This window comes from Tripterygium wilfordii, chromosome 21, assembly GCF_013401445.1.
Source record: "Tripterygium wilfordii isolate XIE 37 chromosome 21, ASM1340144v1, whole genome shotgun sequence".
NCBI classification, from domain to species: Eukaryota; Viridiplantae; Streptophyta; class Magnoliopsida; order Celastrales; family Celastraceae; genus Tripterygium; species Tripterygium wilfordii.
The window spans coordinates 15904969-15924100 of record NC_052252.1 but is presented as its reverse complement, the minus strand read 5'-3'; the positions used below and the strand labels follow the sequence as shown (position 1 = coordinate 15924100).

Genomic DNA, 19132 nt, shown 5'->3' with positions numbered 1-19132 from the left:
TAGTCTGGGTGTTTTGACTTTTAATGCTGATTTTATTTTATTCTAAAGTGGCCTTTTTTTTATTATATAGTCCATATATATATCCATATCCATATTGTATATATATTTAATGAAAAGATCCTTTTAAAATATGTTGAATCAATTTTCTAGTTTCAGACATTCTGAATTAAAAAAAGAATTATTTGAAGTTGGAAAAGTGGACTGTAAATCAGTGCTTTTGTACATATGATAAAAATCCAAAAATAAATAAACAGATAACAACAGTAGTGATAAAACTTGCGCACACACTCTCAATTTTTTTAAATTATATTATCTGTTTTCTCGTCTCTTTTATGTGAGTGGTCCTATAACCTGCATTATTCACTAACACTCTATATATTTCAACATTTTATATTCATTTTCTTTATTTTCTCTCTTTTCCTTTCCATCATCTCTCTTACTTTTCATCATATCTATTTTTTCTTTTTCATCATCTTTTCACTATTCATTAATGACCATAAACTTCAAAGATCAAGCATGAACTAATTTTTTAAGTATAATTTTTTATCACAAATATATATGTAGTGCTTAACTTATTAAGAAAATATTATCTGAAATACTCATTGTAAACATCTAACTCTTAATTTATGAAGAAAACATTATCTCAACCACTCTAAAATCATCGCATTGTGAACGCTCATAATTAGTAAACTGTAACGGCTAGTAGAGTGGGTAACCGTCCAAAGCTCTCACGCTCCTCGATGCGCTCCCCCTTCGAAAAAAAAAAAAAAGTACCGAATATCCTCTCTCCCTCTGACAACACTTCATCGCTCTCAAGAAAGTGAGGAAAGATGTACTGCAGTGTTTAGCTAGAATTAGGGTTTTGTGCTTAGGACATACGGAGAGGGGATTCTAGCTACCATGAACATTTTCAAGAAGAAATCTTCTCCTAAAGGTACCATTTTCGCCGTTAACAACACTTTGCTTCTTTGTTCTCCAAAAGGTTGTTTTTTTTTCCTCTTAAAGACTGGAGCATTGTGTAAGAGAATTGTGATTTTGAGTGAATCAGTGATTATGTTCTTGTTCGGAGTTTTTTTTGTCACTTGGTGTTTTAAAATGTAATATGAATTGAAGAGGAATGAAACAATTGTATATTTTTGCAGATGCATTGCGGACGAGCAAGAGAGAAATGGCTGTTGCCACTAGAGGTATGTATTTTCGTATAAAGTTTCTTTTTTTGCCCCTTCAGACTGCTTTTTAATTAATTGGTGATTTTGTGTTTTTGGATGTTAAATGCTATGCCCTTGTATCTGAAGGTCAATGTTGAGTTTCTGAGAAATGCTGATCCGCCCTTGAAATTCACTGAAATAATGTAATGTAACATACGCAATAGATTGGTTCGCCGTTTAATGCCACTTGAGTAGTTTCAATTTGTGCATCTCAGACTCTATTCAACTTATTTAGCCTAAAGAAAAGCACTTATTGAGGTTACTCAACGGGCTGATTAATAACCAACGAAAATGTCATACACACGTTCTCTTTGCCTTGGGCAAATAACAAGCAAAGAAATAGTAATTGATCTTTTTAGAGAATTGAACATGTCAACTTGGAAAGTTGGGATTATTTGGGGTCATCATTATCTATGTACCTTGGACATGTATGGAGTAGGCACCACACTTGTTTTGTGGTTTGTAAGTTTGTTTTGATCAAGTTTTGGTTAATGCACTTATTAGTGTATTTCATGGTTGATTTTTTTTGAAACAATACACTCTCAAGAAAAAAAACTTTATGAAGAGGGACTGATCCATGCCAAATTTATATCTGAAACACCATTAGCACCAAGAGTGATTATTGGGATATTCTCATATTCATATGGGGAAGGATATATTCTATTCACAGAAACTCTGCCCTTTCTGCTATTGTACTAAACTTTTACTACATATATTCATTCTGATTTCTGAACTTCTTTGTTTGTTAGGCATTGAGCATGAGATCTCGTCACTTCAATTAGAGGTTTGTTTCTATTGCCGAGTCATGTCATGTCTTTTTTAAAATAACTTTTATGTGTCCTTTCCCAAGATTATTCTGCATGCAATTTCAGGAGAAGAAGTTGGTGGCTGAGATCAAGCAAACAGCTAAAACTGGAAATGAGGCAAGTGATTGTTGTTATCCATATTGACTTTTGCTATAACCTGGTAGATAATACCAAATCTAGGTCTAAAAGCCCAAATATTTTGACCTGTCATGTTTTTTGTTGTTGGCCCAACTTTGTTCATGTATAATGGTGCACAATGAGGTAATTTTGCTTTATCTCTCATATGAAGTTTGAAGGAGCACATTCATGTATTGTTTCACCCCTTCACATTCATGTATCGTTTCGCTGTAATGCATGTAACCTTTATCTTCAAATTTCCTTTGGTTTCTTGAGAAGAACAAACTCATTGTTGGGTTTTTATCTTGTATTTGGTTTGACTTTGTCATTCTTCTCTACTCTTGGTGTATTTGTGTCTAAGATCCTAGCATATCAACTAAAGTGAGGAATCATCTCTAGGTACAGAAGTTAAAGCATACCTTTCAAACCCTAAAAATAGTAGTTGCTTAGCTTGGTCTATGGTTTTCCGTGCGTATCAACTAGCTTCTGCTACAATTTGACTTATTCATTATTTTCATGTATCTAGGCTGCTACCAGAATACTTGCTCGTCAGCTTGTTCGATTACGGCAACAAATTACTAATTTGCAGGGGAGTCGTGCCCAAATCAGAGGGGTAGCAACTCATACACAGGTCACCTTCTACCAGAAAGAAACTTATGCTAATTCTTTCTTTTGGAGTTAAGCATTGATGTCTCTATTGTATGTCAGTATGAAGAATAAAAAAATTATACTCAATTCATTAAAACAGTGCTGTCATTTTTATTTTGTTTTCAGGCATTGTACGCTAGTACTTCAATATCTACAGGGATGAAAGGTGCAACTAAAGCTATGGTAGCAATGAACAAGGTATACGTTTCCAATAGTGATGCCTTAAAGATGATGTCGTGGTGCTATTACATGTTCCATCGTATTTCCGTTTTGAGTAATTGATCCATTTGGCTGAAGTGCTAAATGAGTTGTTTGTGTGATCCATTTTGGCTGAAAGTCCATCATAGCAGTCAATTTGACTTTATTTGAGTTCCAAATATCGTTATGCATTTTCTGTTATTTTTATTCTTAATGCATTTAGATTCTCTCTCAAAAGGCTAGTTTGTCTAATACTATATGTTTTTAAAATTGAAGAAATCAATAGCCTTACATCTTCTATCCTTCTTTTCCAGCAAATGGCTCCTGCAAAACAGGCTAAAGTGATCAAAGAATTCCAGAAGCAGTCAGCTCAAATGGACATGACGGTAATACTTGTTCTATCCCCAGCTTAATTAGAATAGAGACAACTATGCATACAATTGCCCCATTTGCCTGAAGTGGTTCTCACAATACTAGGTTGAGAAGTTGATACAAGATATTTCCTTGCCCTGCGGAGTGATTTAAGAGGAGTTCCTTGAGGATTCTTCCTATGTTATTGGTGTCTAAATACCTCCCCTTGTTTTACTTTGGTATATAATTTGAAACGTTCTTTTCAGATTGAGATGATGTCGGAAGCCATTGACGAAACCTTGGACAAAGATGAGGCTGAAGAAGAAACAGAGGAGCTAAGTAACCAGGTGCCACCAGCTTTATCATACAACTTGTGTTGCTTTTTTTTTCAAGGTTTCATTCGTTTATTACTAACTTACATGGTTCCCGGCAGGTGCTTGATGAAATCGGTGTTGATATTGCATCCCAGGTTGGTTTCATTTAAATAAATCGTGTAAAAAATATTTCCTCATGTTACTTTCTTATTGTAAACAATGTCTAAGTGATTGTATGCATGATCCTCCTTTCAACAGTTGTCTTCAGCTCCGAAAGGTCGGATTGCGACGAGGAATGCCATGAATGTCGTTGCAAGGTATGTGAGCACATTGCTTTCAAGTGATGACCTGAAAAAATTTTATTCTTACTACTGAAGGTGTTTTTATTTTTACTAGCGGATTGTTTGGTGGATACTCATTATTTTCTTGCACTCTTTTTAGTCATAGCTCTGAAGCTCCCAATGTTGAGGACCTTGAGAAGAGGTTGGCCTCTCTACGCCGTATCTGATCCAGAAAGCACATACCGGTTGGACCTCCAAGAATATTATACCTGTAAATTTCAATACAAATTGGATCATGATCATGAAATTAGATTAATGGCACATCCCATATATATATATAGAGGGATTCTCAAGTGCGGGATCCCACACTTTATTTAAAGTGCGGGATCCCACACTTTATTTAAAGTGCGAGATCCATCTAACACCATTCATGTGTGGGCCCCATCATGTGTGGGCCCCATCATGTGTGGGAACCACACTTACACATAATGAATGGTGTTAGATGGATCCCTTATTTTAAATAAAGTGAGGGATCCCTCACTTGAGAATTTTCATATATATATATATATATGTTATATGTATTTCCCAGATAAGATGATCATTTTATTCTTTGATTCTACCTCTTTAGTTGACTGGAAAAAGTGATTAGCATGAGAAATATGAAAACTCTGGGGGAATGAAAAAGGTATGTCCTGCAAAGATGGAGGGAAAAAAATGTAAAGCTGGAGATACCTGGATTTGCAGTTTCATCAGCTTGACTTCATTTCTCCCTACTAAATATATGTATGGTTTTCTACGTTTCTCCAATGGATTCCCTAATCCAAACATGACTATCATTGTAAGATATCGTCCGCCTTTTTCATGTCTAAGTCTAATCCATCGCATGACTTCTAAGTTCTAAGGCCTTTTAGGATTCATGAATTTAAAACGTATCTTACCAAGTCAAGGAACCTATGCACTTGTAACATGTTCATTAGTCTTTATTTTAGCGAAGTGAGACTTTTCTTAACAAGTGAAAGGCATACAATTACTTACACTATAGGGCTCCATAATTCGTTAAAAATTCAAATCCAATTACTTACACTATTTCTAAAATTTTCACTTCATTTTTTAATTTTCACTAAACAAATAGCTAGATAGACTATCAGTACTGATGATCAAAGCAACAAATTACACAATAAACAAATGTATTTATGAAAATTAAAAATTAAAAATCATAGGGGCCCGAGACCGATCAGCCCGGCCCGTGTTTTAGACGAACTTCGTCATATTTTTTTGAGGCCTGTAAATCGGGCTTCATCATGGAGGCAGGCATGAAAAAGCGGACCCAGCTCGGCCCATTTATGATAATACGGTTGAAACAGAAACAGTAGCACTATTGGCATGCACCTCCGTAAAATGGGAAAGTGAATGAATTGTGTGATTCTTTATCCATATATATATATATATATGCCTTGATAGGTTTGTGATCATCTATCATCCAATATCACTTGTTTCATCTACTATATATATATATATATATATTATTCCTATAGTTTGAACTTTGAAGAGAAATTAATTAAGCTGCAGAAATGGAGGCAAGAAAGATGAGTGTTGTTTTGATTGTTTGTTTGGTATTGACAAGTTATGATGATATTGTAGCTCATTCCAATGCTGGTTTCGCGGATTGCTTCCAAGAATGTTATGAAGATTGTTTTAGAGACAATAGGATACTTGACTGTGCCGCTGCGTGTGACATTTCATGTTCCGAAGAGTTGAACACCAACAAAAAAACCCATGTAACTCTCTCTCTCTCTCTATAGATACATACATACACACACATATATATATAGTCTATATAACCTTAATATGAATGCATCCTTTATTTTTTTCAACAGATCAAAATCAATGGGGAAGAGTGAGGATTCATCTGTTGCGCACGATGGACCTGCTAATTAATGGAAAGAAGAAGTTAGATAATCTACTTACAAATATATATATATATATTTATACATAATGAATAAAGTTTAATAATGCTCAAGCTTATCTATAAATGTATTCTGGTCAATTTAATAAAGAGAATCTGAAGCTTGTTGTTCTATATATTCATCAAAATATTATGCTTCAAATTATGTTTTAATATATTTTCTTTTTTATTACTATTTCCTTTTAATTTTTTTCCTTTATGTTTCGCCTTTTTGTCATCTTCTCTATAATTAATTCTAATATGCTTAACACCCGAGTCACTAATTGAAGTGATAAAAATGATGTGTATCACCCTAGTGATAAGGGTTCAAATCTCACTCCCCGTTATTTTTTGAATGATTAACACTAAATTGACACAAAAAAAAATCAAGGAGTCATCCAATTAAATTCAATTAAAAAATTTGTATTATGTTTGCTCTTTTTTTTTTATTTCTTGGGCGTTGCGAAAGGCCCAATGTTGTTGGACTGTAATTTCTATTTTATCCTTACAAAATTCATATATATATATATATATTACAGCTATACAGGTTGGAAAATAAAAACTGAAAAAAAATAATATATATATATAAGAAAAAGAGATTTGGTTGTAATCTTTCTCGTTCGACACAATATTGTCTCTATGCAGAATCTTCTAAAGCTTCTATCTTGACCCCCAAAAAATTTGTAAATCCGCGTAAAAGTCAGACGGCCTCTCCCTTGATTCTCCGTATCATCGTTTTTTGCCCTAAAAGCTCTCGAATTCACCAGAAATTGTTCCAATTTTTTTTTTTAATTTTAGAATAACAATAGTATCCCCCTCAATACGCTTATAATCGATTTGATTCTTTTTCGCTTTCCAGGTAATTGTTAATTGTGTTATTTTCATGTGCAGTTTTTGTTCCACTGTATGATTCCTATTACGATCTTGTCTTGACGATTACTGTTGGTTTTTCTTCTTTTCTTTTTTTTGTTATTTGCGTTTTATCAAAAAAAATTATTTTTGTAGGAGGTTGGCGTTTTGTCTGACTGCTCATTGAGTGTTTAATTTGGTGTTCTTGAGGAGGAATCAGGTAAATCATCCTAAAAGTCTTTTTATTGCATCGATTTATCTGAATTTTTTCCTTGAAGATTTATTGGATTTGATTGTATTGCCTTTTCCAATTCTACAGATTTTGTTTTGTGATGGAAATTATCGTCTTATTTGGGCTTATTGCATAAAGTTTCGGTTTTTATTGAGACTTCTGGTTACACCGCCATATTTGTCATTTTTTGGCTGCTGGTAGATTTCCTCTGTGTTTTTCCCTTAAACATAATTTTCTGTTTTTTAGACATTGTTTTTACAATATTTGATGGATAACCTAGGGCTAAGGCCTTGTTTACTGGCATAGAAAATGAGATAACACATAATTAGAAACCTTGTGGCAGAGATTTTAATTTGGGAGGATCCGATTGAGCAACATTCTTGGTGTTGATTTCTTAGTACTATAAATTTGAGGCATGGTGATCGAGCTTATTTGATACCATTTTCACTCCCCTAGGACTTGCGTAATACCATAGAGCTGCTATAAGCATGTTTGCATAATAACGCGGTGATGGAGCTTATGCGTTGATTTTTTAGTACTTCTAGGTTTGTTTCTCATCGGTACAGGTGCCTTGTCTTATTGCTAGTCATGAAGGCAAATATGCACCTTTTTGACCTCCTCATTCCTTTTTGAAAGCATACCTTATGACTTTTACTTCTGCTTTTACTTTATTTTGGAGGAAGGGGATATTTGAGAATAGAAGTGGTTCAATTTTCAAAGAATTTGTTGTTCTCTTCTCCCAAATTGTTTGGGATGAATGTTTTAATGATTTCAGCTGTTTTTCATTATATTTATACTTGCCTTTTCTGATCTTATGTGGGTTTATTACACTGCACTACTGCAGATATGCAGAGCCAGCTTGTGTGCAGCGGGTGTAGGAACGTTCTTCTTTATCCTAGAGGAGCGGCAAATGTCTGCTGTGCTCTATGTAATACATTTACTTCCGTCCCTCCTCCTGGTAAGTTTCTAGTCCCATTTCTTCATCTTCATTGAAAATAAGGATGGATGTTATGCTTGCAATTATGTTGTGTCCATGTAATGGAGCAAGTCCAATGTGGTAATAGGCTGAGGTCTAGTTTTTATATAAATCTTTGACTAGAGGAATGATTGTCCAGGTTTGAACAATGTACATGCAGGGATGGAAATGGCTCAACTTATATGTGGAGGATGTAGGACATTGCTAATGTATACTCGTGGGGCTACAAGTGTGAGATGCTCCTGTTGTCACACTGTGAATGTTGCACCAGGTAAAATGTAGGATATTATAGAAACATGTGAATTTTATTTTGTCATCTAACAAGATTGAAAATGATTTTGTGCTATGAGACACATATTTGTTTCCATTTTGAGCAGTAGTTTTTGGGCCTTCTTTGCATGTAAACAGGAAGGTGTGGGGACCCCATTGTTTAATGACTGCACCAAGGAATTCCTTCTTCTTTTTTTAGAAGGCAGTGTGTTTTTTGTTTTGAAATTTGTTATTTCATCTTCAGAAGACATCTTAAATCGGAGCCAGGAATAAGACATAAAGTACTTATACTAATACTATATATTCTGAAATGCAAGTAATAACAAAATGAAGCATGGAATACAAATTGGATGGGTTAGTGCATCAAACTTTTTTCTGTCCTCTTGGTAATGGCTGGAGAAGGCATGTTGTTTTCATTACTATAAAGTTTTGGCTATTTTAAAACGTAATACTTAAGGAGTTATTTTTGGAAACTGTTTGGCATATATGCTATTTGAGGTCATGGCTGTGTTCGCTCTTCTTGTTTTTCATCAGACACTGGCTTTTAGTAATGTTTAGCTGTCACGCCATCTTGATATACCACTCCACTGAAGTGGATTAATCATTTTTAAGTATCAAAAGAAAAAAAGAAAAGACTCAAGAAAATTCTAAAACCTTTTCTTTTGAACATTAAATGTTAAATGACGTGATTTTATTTCTTTTGCTGCTCAGGAAAAAAAAATTTGAACATGGTGCCTTCTTGGCGGCTCCTTTTTGGGGTATAGTGGTCATATTTTTAATTTGGATGGGATCCACCATCAATTTTTTTTTCCCATTCTGCTATGCTAGTAGCTGTCAGATTTAAGGCTTGGAAGCTTTAATAGAAGCTCCAGTTGCATCGCTCTCTTCTCAATTGATAATTTCATGAGTCCCGGAAATTTAAGAGTAAAATTTATATGCTTTTCATGGGGGCTTTTGGTTTTGGATGCAGGCCTATTATGTAGTAAAATTTACATGCTTTACCTTCCTCTTCTTGGCTCCTTATCCGTTAACTTCCTATTATTACATTACTGGACTGTTAGTAAAGACACATCCTTTAAATCATTACATTCCTAGCTTGTAGATGCATATCATAATACATCCCCATCCCTCTATGTTGTTTTTTTTCTTTTCTATTCCCATTTTCCTTTCTGATGTTTTGCTACCTCAGTCTGCTTACTGACACATTCTCTGTTGGCCCTTGGATCTTTACATGGAAAAGCTTCCAACAATGTTGCTCACGTCAACTGTGGCAACTGTCGGATGACACTTATGTATCCATATGGAGCCCCATCCGTGAAATGTGCAGTCTGTCAATACATTACAAATGTTGGTGTAAGTTCACATAATTTCTTATTGAACTTAGTACTTGAATCTCTAAATGAATCTTGCTTCCTTTCTTTTCATATCTATCTATTATTGAAAGGTCACTCACCTGTGTCATCACCTGGGTTTTTTCTGATTACTTAGTGGATTTTTTTTTTTATTTACTTCATAAGAGGAACATCTTGGGAAATTGTACGTTGTGCATCTGGTTCATTGCGCTGTGTATTTTATTCATAAAAATGAGCTTTTTCAAAGGCAACAGTCTTGGTAGGATGGACAGCGATAACATTGTTGTTGAATATATATAAGCTTCAATTCTTTTGTTAGAAACCTATGACTTACTTTATATTGGAGTCTTGTTCTTTCATATGTACAATCTTTTGTTGTTCATGCGTTTAAAGATTATTAACTGTGAAGTACTTCATATAATTGCTTGTCCATGAGCACAGGTTGTGGATTACTGATCTTTTTGCTACATCATATTCATGCTAATCTGGAATTCAGTAGCTTTCTCTTAAGCAGATTTACCTGGTTTAGATTTTTCATCACTCTTGCTTGTAAACACGTTCATAATTTCTTATTCACTATACAAGTTCATTAACAATATGTTAACTTTTCCTTGATCATGCATACATTCGTTATTCAAACTCACTTTTTCCTTACCTTTTGATTTAGTGTGTCACAAAGTACGTGTCTACTAACTTTGTTTTGTCACCAAGTTAGTTTACTTTCCTTGTTGGGTTCCATGTTACCCCTTTATTGGTAATGGTATGAGACTTTTATCTGGATAACAAGTCAGGTCCAGATTTGGTGTGTTTTGAAGAATGTGTTTGTCTTTCGTTGTTGATAACGAGCCTGAAGTACAACGCAACTGATACTACTGAGGCTATTTTAGTGATAGGTTCTATAGGAGCTGCATGATCCTATTTAGTCATACCTAGCGGCAAAGTCATTTTTTTTTATTACTGTATCTTGAACAAGTTCTGGATAAATATCCTTAGGTTTTCTTGTTGGTGATGAACATGCAATCAAAATATTCTGTGTCACTTATGGGGGTGGATGAGCCGATCATTATGCTGTTTGATTGTTAATAAGATTTCTCTGGTCATTTATGGCTGCATATGTAAAAGAGTGAAAGTCCACGAGAAGATTATTCTTAAATGGAGTGTTTGTTGTTTAGTCATCATTCTATTCCTCAGCATCCATTGCTTTCTTTTTCTCTAGTTGGAGCACTTTTTTTTTATTTTTTATGACGGTTTAGGAGATGGAGATTCAATCTCATCTTTATTATTCTGTCTATGATGCACTTTTCGATTAATGTTTTGGAAAGTAAATGGATCAAGTTAATAGTTGACTTGATGTGTTTTCATCTGTGGTACCTAATTAATAGTTGTGCTTATGGTTAAAGTGAACACTGGTGTTTATTCCCATATACTTCCATTTTTGTGTCTTGCAGATGGGCAATGCAAGGGTTCCACTTCCGGCAAATAGACCTAATGGTACAGTTGCCTCTGGTGCTGTACCCCCTGCTTCAACGGTAAGATATCCAACTATGTTGATATTTTCCTTGAGAGAATTTTTTTTAAATTTGACTCATTTGGTCTCTTGCTAATTATGTTTTCTTTGTTTTATTTCCTGCATCCTGCAGGTAACCACTCAATCTCAGAGCCAAACTGTCGTTGTTGAGAACCCCATGTCTGTTGATGAAAGTGGCAAATTGGTAAGTTTGTTCAACTTACACGTTTTAAATTATGGCATCATTGGGCCTTAAGATTCTTTCTGTGATTTCGTTCCTTGCTAGCCAAACTTGAGCCAATGAATGTTGAATGTCACAGGTGAGCAACGTTGTCGTTGGTGTAACAACAGAGAAGAAATAACCTAGTGAGATTTGAGATCATCTGCTGTTTTATTCAGGGAATAGCAGTTCAAATTCTCACTATGAACTACCAGGAAGGCGGAGAGAAAATATTAGCTGTGTACATTTTGTTGGAGATATAGCTATAAATGCCATTCATTCAAAAACAAATAGTTTACAATATAAGGTTTTAAAGAAATTCACAACCGATTTATATTTCGAGGATGAGAACTGGAAATGGTGTTCGCGCTGATTGTGCGATTGTCAATTTGAATTGTGTATTTAAGTTTAGCAGAGTGTATGCGACTATGTGCTTGTGTTTTAATATTTTGATAAAGTAAATGGCTTGCAACTCTTTTTCTTTGACCTGGGCTGTAATTGGAAAACAATGCGCTAGCGCCCTTGACAGGCACTCCAGGACCCGCCAACGCTCATGAAAACCCAGGTTGGTCTCTCCATTTTTATTGATCGAAGAAACTTTGCAATTTCATATCTGAAATGAACATGAGTATCGTTCAGATGATGAGGAGATTATCATTGTTGATGGGAGGCAAGATTGCTAATTAGGTCTTAAGGTTTGAATTGAATTCAAAACTGCAATTAGTTGAATCTTTTGTTTACCAATGCAGAAATTTGAAAAGATTGGAAGAACAGCAAGACTTTGCGATTTGTCAGATTTCTGTGATCCATATATGGAGGTATTTAGGCAGAGCTAAGGCAGGCAATTTGCCTATTGGAACAAAGAAAAAAAAGAACTCACACAAAGCACATACTCAAATGTCTGCTACAAGTTCTCAACCACTAACCACCGTAACCAAAATGCCAAACTTGGAGAGGATGGTTGGACCTGCCATTGAAAGTTCATGCATTTTACTGTAATTTAACTTTAACTTGCTAGACTTAACAATTGGTTTTGGTCATCCATATTTGTACCTCCACTATATATATATAAGCCTAACTTCCTCAAGGCAACAACACAACCCAACTCACTATCAAATATCAGTATCCATCCCCCTCTCTCAATGGATACTGAAAATGGAGGAAAACCTGGTGTTAGCTCAACAAAGCCGCAGACCAAGTGGATTCTTCTGCTGCCAAGGTTGCTGGCGTTCTGTGCCACAGTGTCGGCCACGGTTGTGATGGCACTCAATAAGGAAACCAATACCTTTGTGGTTGCTACCATTGGAAATACACCCATAAGAGCTACTCTCACAGCCAAGTTTCAGCACACCCCAGCATTTGTGTAAGTTTCAACTCTCCATACTGTTCAGTTTACTAATACATCATTGCCATCATCAAAATTAGTTGCTTTCGTCGTTCGTTCTGGTTAAAAGCTACTGTCTAGACTTCTTATATGTCCTGTTGAATGCATAAAACTCCATTGTTGTAACTACAAAGCTTGATGATACAGGTTCTTTGTCATAGCCAATGGAATGGCCAGTCTCCATAGCTTGTTGATGATACTCGTGGAAGTATTTGGGAAGTCTTTCGACTACAAGGGTCTCAAGCTTGTCATGATTTCTATTTTAGACATGGTAATATAAATCAAGTTCACTTCAACCGAAAAAAAAAAGAAGAATAATTTCTATCAGTAAAGTTCGTATTTGTGATACAACTTATTTCTTTGGGCAGATGACAGTGGCACTGGTAGCTGGAGCAGCAAATGCAGCTGCTTTCATGGCAGAGGTAGGGAAGAATGGTAATTCCCATGCCAGGTGGAATAAGATCTGCGACAAATTCGATAAATTTTGCGACCATGGAGGTGGTGCTATCATTGCTTCCTTTGTTGGAGTTTTGTTTCTGCTGATCGTCAGTGTGATGTCCATTATTAGACCCATTAAGGCATAAAACCAGCATCCAATGTACAGCCCTGCAGTCCTGCAGTCTAGTTACTCTGTTCTCTTGCCCTGTTATTTATCTTACTTGTGTGTTGTTTGCTCCTTAATCTGTGTTTTCAAAGTGTAATGTATGCAATAATCGGATTACTGAGGTTTCTGTTTGAAGACGGACTTGATTTGTATTTCCTGGGTTATTCTTATAAACATCATGCATCTTAAGGACTTGGCATTGGTCGGATCGGTTGATTATCGGCCGAACAACTGAACCACCCTACCAACCGACTCTGGTCAAAACTCAAAACCAGGAAATCCAAAACATCAATACTTCTCTCAGAACTTCTGATCCCAAAATCCTTTGTATTCACTGACATTTGTTTTTTGCAATAAGAAACCAAGCTAAAATATAATTGTCACAGGGTTGGTCCAGAGGAAATCAATAATTCAATTCAACATAACATCAGCCAATACAAATATTTGTATACCCACATCCATATCCACCTGCTGGAATAGGAAAGAAAATAAAAATAATATCTCATCTTGCATCTACTGAAATGGACATTTCATTGGTAGAATAAGTAACTGACTTGTTTTCAGCCAAACTTGTTTCAATGACAACGCCGCCTCTAGAGGTGAATGCAGGCTGTTTTGGCACTGGCAACTGCCCAATTTCATTACTAAGCATAGATATGACTTCGGACATTGTGGGTCTATCCAAGGCATTGTCTTCTACACAGAGCAATCCCACATTGATGCATCTCAAAACTTGTGCGCTAGAAGATGAATCTTTTATATTTGGATCCATAAGTTGTAATGCAGCACCTTGTTTCCACAATTCCCATGCCTGAGAATTTTAATGTCCAGTGATCAAACTGTTTGTAATAAACGATCATAATAATTAGCAAAAGTATCAATCAAACTTACATATCCGACAAGGTTGAGTGGGCGATCAATTTGGAAAGAGCTGTGATTCTTCCTGCCAGATATGATCTCCAGCACAAGGACACCAAAGCTGAAGACATCAGATTTCACCGAGAAAGTTCCCTCCATTGCGTACTCCGGAGACATATAACCACTGCATTCATTCATATTATGATTACATTAGGGAATAGGTTTATACTTTGAAACACAAATATGTTATCTTAATTATTTTTTCACACTTACTATGTCCCAACAACCCTGTTTGTATTTACTACAGAGTCTTTTGTGCTGAAAATTCTTGCCATGCCAAAATCTGAGATTTTAGGGTTCAAGTTTTCATCAAGTAATATATTGCTTGCTTTCAAATCTCTATGGATTATTCTCAATCTGGAGTACTTGTGAAGGTAAAGTAGTCCTTGAGCTATCCCTTCAATAATCTCGAAACGCTTTAGCCAGTCTAAAAGCTTCTTTCTTGAATCATCTGTTTCGGACAAATTAAGAAGCAAAACAACAACATTAACCTAGTGATAATTTATGAATGTGGTAAGTAGATATAACTATGAGTGCTGCTTACCAAAGATGAAATAGTCCAAGCTTTTGTTGGGCATATACTCATAGACTAACATTTTCTCTTCCCCGTAAATACAGCAGCCCAAGAGGCGGACAAGATTCGTGTGTTGCAGCTTAGCTATTAGAATGAGCTCATTTTTGAACTCCACAAGTCCTTGCCCCGAACTTCTTGATAATCTTTTTACGGCGATCTCCTGCCCCTCATTCAATTTTCCCTGACCAAATACACACAAGTGTTAATTATAATGTAGGTCATAGCAAGAATGTATAACAGAAACAGTTCTGTTTCAGTTCCTTGCAAGTATACCTTGTAAACAGGGCCAAAACCACCTTGTCCAAGTTTATTTTCTGATGAGAAGTTATTTGTAGCGTCCAAGATCGATGAGACACTAAATACTTTCAAATTGTGTCCCTTGTTTCCATCATGATCAAGAAGCACATCTGCATCTTCAGCTCTATCGGTCGTCATTAACTCAAGCAGGTACCTCTCTGATCAAATTGCCATTTAGATATATATAATAAGCATGCCTTTTGTAATTAAGATGCTACCTGTAGACACTTACCTCTGAGTTTTTTCCTCCTCCAAAAGAAAAAAATGGCCAAGAGAATTAGGATTAGAGCAGCTGCTACAACGCCCAAAATCCATATCCACTCCCTCCCCCCTGCGTTTAATAGACTTGTCGGTTAGATTATTGATGAAGTAATTAAAAGACTCATTTTCCCATCAGCTTAAGCTTCTGAGGTAAATGATGATCTAACGCGAATATCAGGACATCTGACTACCACTAATCCTTAGCTCAAAATCTAACACCTCCCAACTTAAACATGTCACTTGTTGGGTATTCCAACAAATAGTGATCTAATACTCATAAAAGGTAATGCTTTAAAGACAGACAAGTATGAGTAAATGTGCAGACCTGAGTCAGATGAAGACCTTTCTTCTGGAATGATGATGTTATATGTCGCTGATACCCTATTGTCATCTACATTGAAAGGTCCATACCAAAATCTGCATCCCGTCGTGTTATCCGATTTATCCGTGCCAATGCACTCACAATCTCTCCAGCAAATATCCATACAGTCAGTTTCAGTAAGACTAGCATTATCATCATAGTTAATACGAACATTCCCAAACCAACCATCTCTTACGGCAAACTTAGCTCCATTCCTACACTCTGGCCCTTCCCATCTCACACAACCATCATTTGTACTGTTTCCATCACAGCGAGGTGAAAGGAATAATACTACTGGGCCACGATCAACATAGTCATCAACAATTGAACCATCATAATCCAAATGCAAAAACGAATACTCATTTCTTGCATGAGAAAAAGTGATGTATTCCTCATCTGCATTTGAAACACTAACAAAGCTATAGTCGTAATTGATAATTCCGAATTTGTTGTCCTTCAATTCTCCACTAGACCAGAAAGTCACCCCGCGCCTCTTAACAAACAGTTGGTGTGCATTAGGATCCCATTCAAGAGAGAAAGCTCCAGGACTTGGAGTTAAGTCAATCAACCATGACCCAAGTGACCAGTTCCTTCCAGTCCTGCGGTTGATCCCAAGTTTCATTCCCGGCAGTAAAGTATCTGTTGGATAATCAAAGCTTTCCCACAGAACTTGCTGATTTCCCTCTACTTCTCTCAACACAAAATTACCATTATCCAACAATACAGCGGACAAGTTGGCGTTGGACTGAGTCGCATAGACATCAATCACATCACCCCCACCAGAGTCCATAATCTTCATTGTTCCGGCTTCATCTATGGTGAATACACCAGTACCAACCGGAACAGGCTTATCACGGTTCGCAAGCCAAAAGGGCTTGCCTGAGTAAGAATCCCTGAACCATATCCCCAAATAGCTGCTCTCAGAAATATTGTAGAACCCTAATGTAAAGAGACCGTTTTTCGAAACAAGACGGTCGGAGGAATTAAAGAGCTGGCCTTTGATTAGTGTGTCTGTTGCAGTAACTGCATAACAAGCACAACAGCAGTAGATAATAAGATAGAAGAGCTTGTTGATGGGGTTTCCTCTATTAGCCATGATAAGCACATACAACAGAGGCCCACAGGAAGTTTAAACATGAATACAAAATAGCATGAATTAGCTGAATATATAGGTTGAAATGGTTCCGTGCTCTGCTTGTACAAGATAAATAAAAATCAAAGGCAGAAGAAAAGTACTCGCAAACTTATTTGTCTCTTTGAGTTTGAGGATCGCAAGTCAACAACATAACAATTCTGCATATGGGTTATTATCTGAAGGGTTTGATTTGAACGACAAAATTCCAATCACCCACATGAAGTAAATGAGAGTGCTTTGACCCAATAACAGTAATTTAGAACATGAAGATAAAGCAATCATAAGCGCCAAAGAAAATTCAAAGTAGAGAATGATTCAACCTGAATCAGCGTGAAATTGAATCAGACTTGACAAAACCACTCTTAACAGAAAGGCCCAATGTAATTTGCTTGCGTAAGTCACTTTGCTGCTCTTTAATGGGTTGAAGAAGAGTCGAAACTCCAAACGCATTTGACAGAAGTAGGCTGTCCCGAGAAGATCAGGCCCATCAATTGTGACTAGTGGGCTGAGCATGGCCCAACTTACTCTTTTTCTCTCTTCTTTTTTTGATAATATGCAATCAGGCCTTCATGTTAGGTCTTATTACATAAGCACCCCCTCTCAGGACCACTAGCTTTGATTTTTCTTTTTTCATTTTGTGAGTCGAGAAATTTATTCCAAACATCAAAGGTACAAGATGAATGCACGTTAGTTTCATGAGTGGTGTGTTTTGCCAAATTAGTTCATTTCTGGAAGCTCTGCTGAATGCAAGTTTCAAGATGAACTGTGACACACTGACAGAAAGTGAATTTTAATTGAAGCATAGAAGAAAGAGCGAATAATCTCTCCAATTGGTAACAATGCCATTGCTATGGAACTTGAACTGGATAGGTGGTGATAATTAAATTACTAAAGAAAATGAACCTGAAAATGGGATTCAAGCAATAAGTAATAAGCAATAAGCAATAAGCAATAAGCAATCTTCTTGTCTCCAGAAACAAAAAGGTACTTTTTGTTTCAAGAAACAGAGCACTTTACCTTCACATTACATTCAATCAAAAAGGTATGACCTTGGTGAAGATTTGTCAATTTGGGGCGAAACCCAGTCTGATTATGAAAATCACATATCTGATTAATAAACCAACAACAGAGAAATGAAAGAAATCAAATCCCATAAGAATCCTTTACAGTTTACACAGCTTACATTGAGCACACAGTAAGGTCATACCAAAAGAGCACCAAGAACTACCAAGAAGACCACCCAAAACTCCGTGTGGAAGCGCAATGCATTTGATTTTAACTGACCAATTCCTGGAAGTGTCAAGATTCCAGGCGGGGACGGTGGTGATGGTGGCTTAGGGGTCGGAAACGACGTTGGCAGGCCATTCCCGTAAATGGAGTAGTCAAGAAGGGAGGCAATGCCGTGAACGGCGACGGAATGGGTGGTGTAGAGGTCCGGGCGGGAAATAAGGCGGTCGTCGATGGTGAAATTGGAGAGGGAATTGTTGGTGATGAGGACAGTTTTGGAGGGAAAAAGAGTGGGAAGCCGAGACAGAGGCTTCAAGAGGCAGAGCTCCGAGAAAGAGAGGCGTTGTGGGACTATGTGATAGAGGACGACGAAAGGTTCGATGGTGATGGTAGTAGGGATAGATTCGTCCGCGGGGACAAAGAGAGTGACGGAGAAAGGTAGGTCGGCGACATCGGCTACGGAGAGGATGTCCGCCCAGCTGTTGAAGTCTCCAGAGCCAATTAAGGCGTCGATTATGTTGTTAATCTGCTGCTGATTGCGGTGAAGCTGGGGTGCCGGCGAAGGAGGCGCCATGGCGATCGGCGAGGGAGGCGTCACTTGGGCCGGCGAAGGAAGCATCAGTGGTGACGGTGCAGGAGTGAAGGTGGTGGTGGACTTAGTGACGGGCGTGACGGTGGTAAGGAGGAGAAGGAGGAAGAAGAAGGGACAGTTCCCCCGATTCTTTGTTTCTTGAAGAAACGAAGAAACGAAACGGCCTCTTCCCGCCATGAATCTTGAAGAGAAGGGCATGATAGTAAATAGAGTATCTGGTTAGTGGCACTGTGGGTGTTTTATATCTGTTCAGGGGCAGCGACTAGCGAGTCTACAATCCATGCCGTTGGAACTTACATTATGGACATATAGTCCTAAGCAATCAAGTTGTTCTAATGAAATGCAAAAACTCTTCCACTCCAATAATCAGTATTATCTCATTTTCTCTAAGAACTACTCAAACAAGTTCTTCGGAGTCACGATTAAACCACCATCTCCAGCCAAAGCTATTGCTTTAGTTGGCTATGGATTGATGTTCTCAGAGAACCCACCTGTAATTAGTAAA

General features: G+C 36.9%; 3 protein-coding genes and 1 pseudogene across 3 annotated transcripts; 2 read left to right on the top strand and 2 right to left on the bottom strand.

Annotated features, from left to right (window-relative positions):
- Positions 1-731: 731 nt before the first annotated feature.
- On the top strand, positions 732-11760 carry LOC119988953 (annotated as a pseudogene).
- Positions 11736-13467, top strand: LOC119988004 (CASP-like protein 1B2). Its single transcript, XM_038832916.1, has 5 exons — positions 11736-11803; positions 12024-12092; positions 12293-12637; positions 12806-12929; positions 13027-13467. The coding sequence occupies exons 1-5, from the start codon at positions 11736-11738 to the stop codon at positions 13240-13242; spliced, it is 822 nt and encodes a 273-aa protein (XP_038688844.1). The 3' UTR covers positions 13243-13467.
- Positions 13468-13684: 217 nt separating this feature from the next.
- Positions 13685-16959, bottom strand: LOC119988952 (G-type lectin S-receptor-like serine/threonine-protein kinase At1g67520). The gene is made up of 7 exons (XM_038834220.1): positions 15638-16959; positions 15284-15382; positions 15028-15209; positions 14725-14935; positions 14394-14631; positions 14154-14304; positions 13685-14073 (listed from the first exon to the last, which is right to left on the bottom strand). The coding sequence occupies exons 1-7, from the start codon at positions 16767-16769 to the stop codon at positions 13765-13767; spliced, it is 2322 nt and encodes a 773-aa protein (XP_038690148.1). The 5' UTR covers positions 16770-16959; the 3' UTR covers positions 13685-13764.
- Positions 16960-17833: 874 nt separating this feature from the next.
- On the bottom strand, positions 17834-18991 carry LOC119988233 (fasciclin-like arabinogalactan protein 21). The gene has a single exon (XM_038833198.1). It carries the CDS (start codon positions 18823-18825, stop codon positions 18010-18012), a length of 816 nt encoding a protein of 271 aa, XP_038689126.1. The 5' UTR covers positions 18826-18991; the 3' UTR covers positions 17834-18009.
- Between the last annotated feature and the right edge of the window lie 141 nt (positions 18992-19132).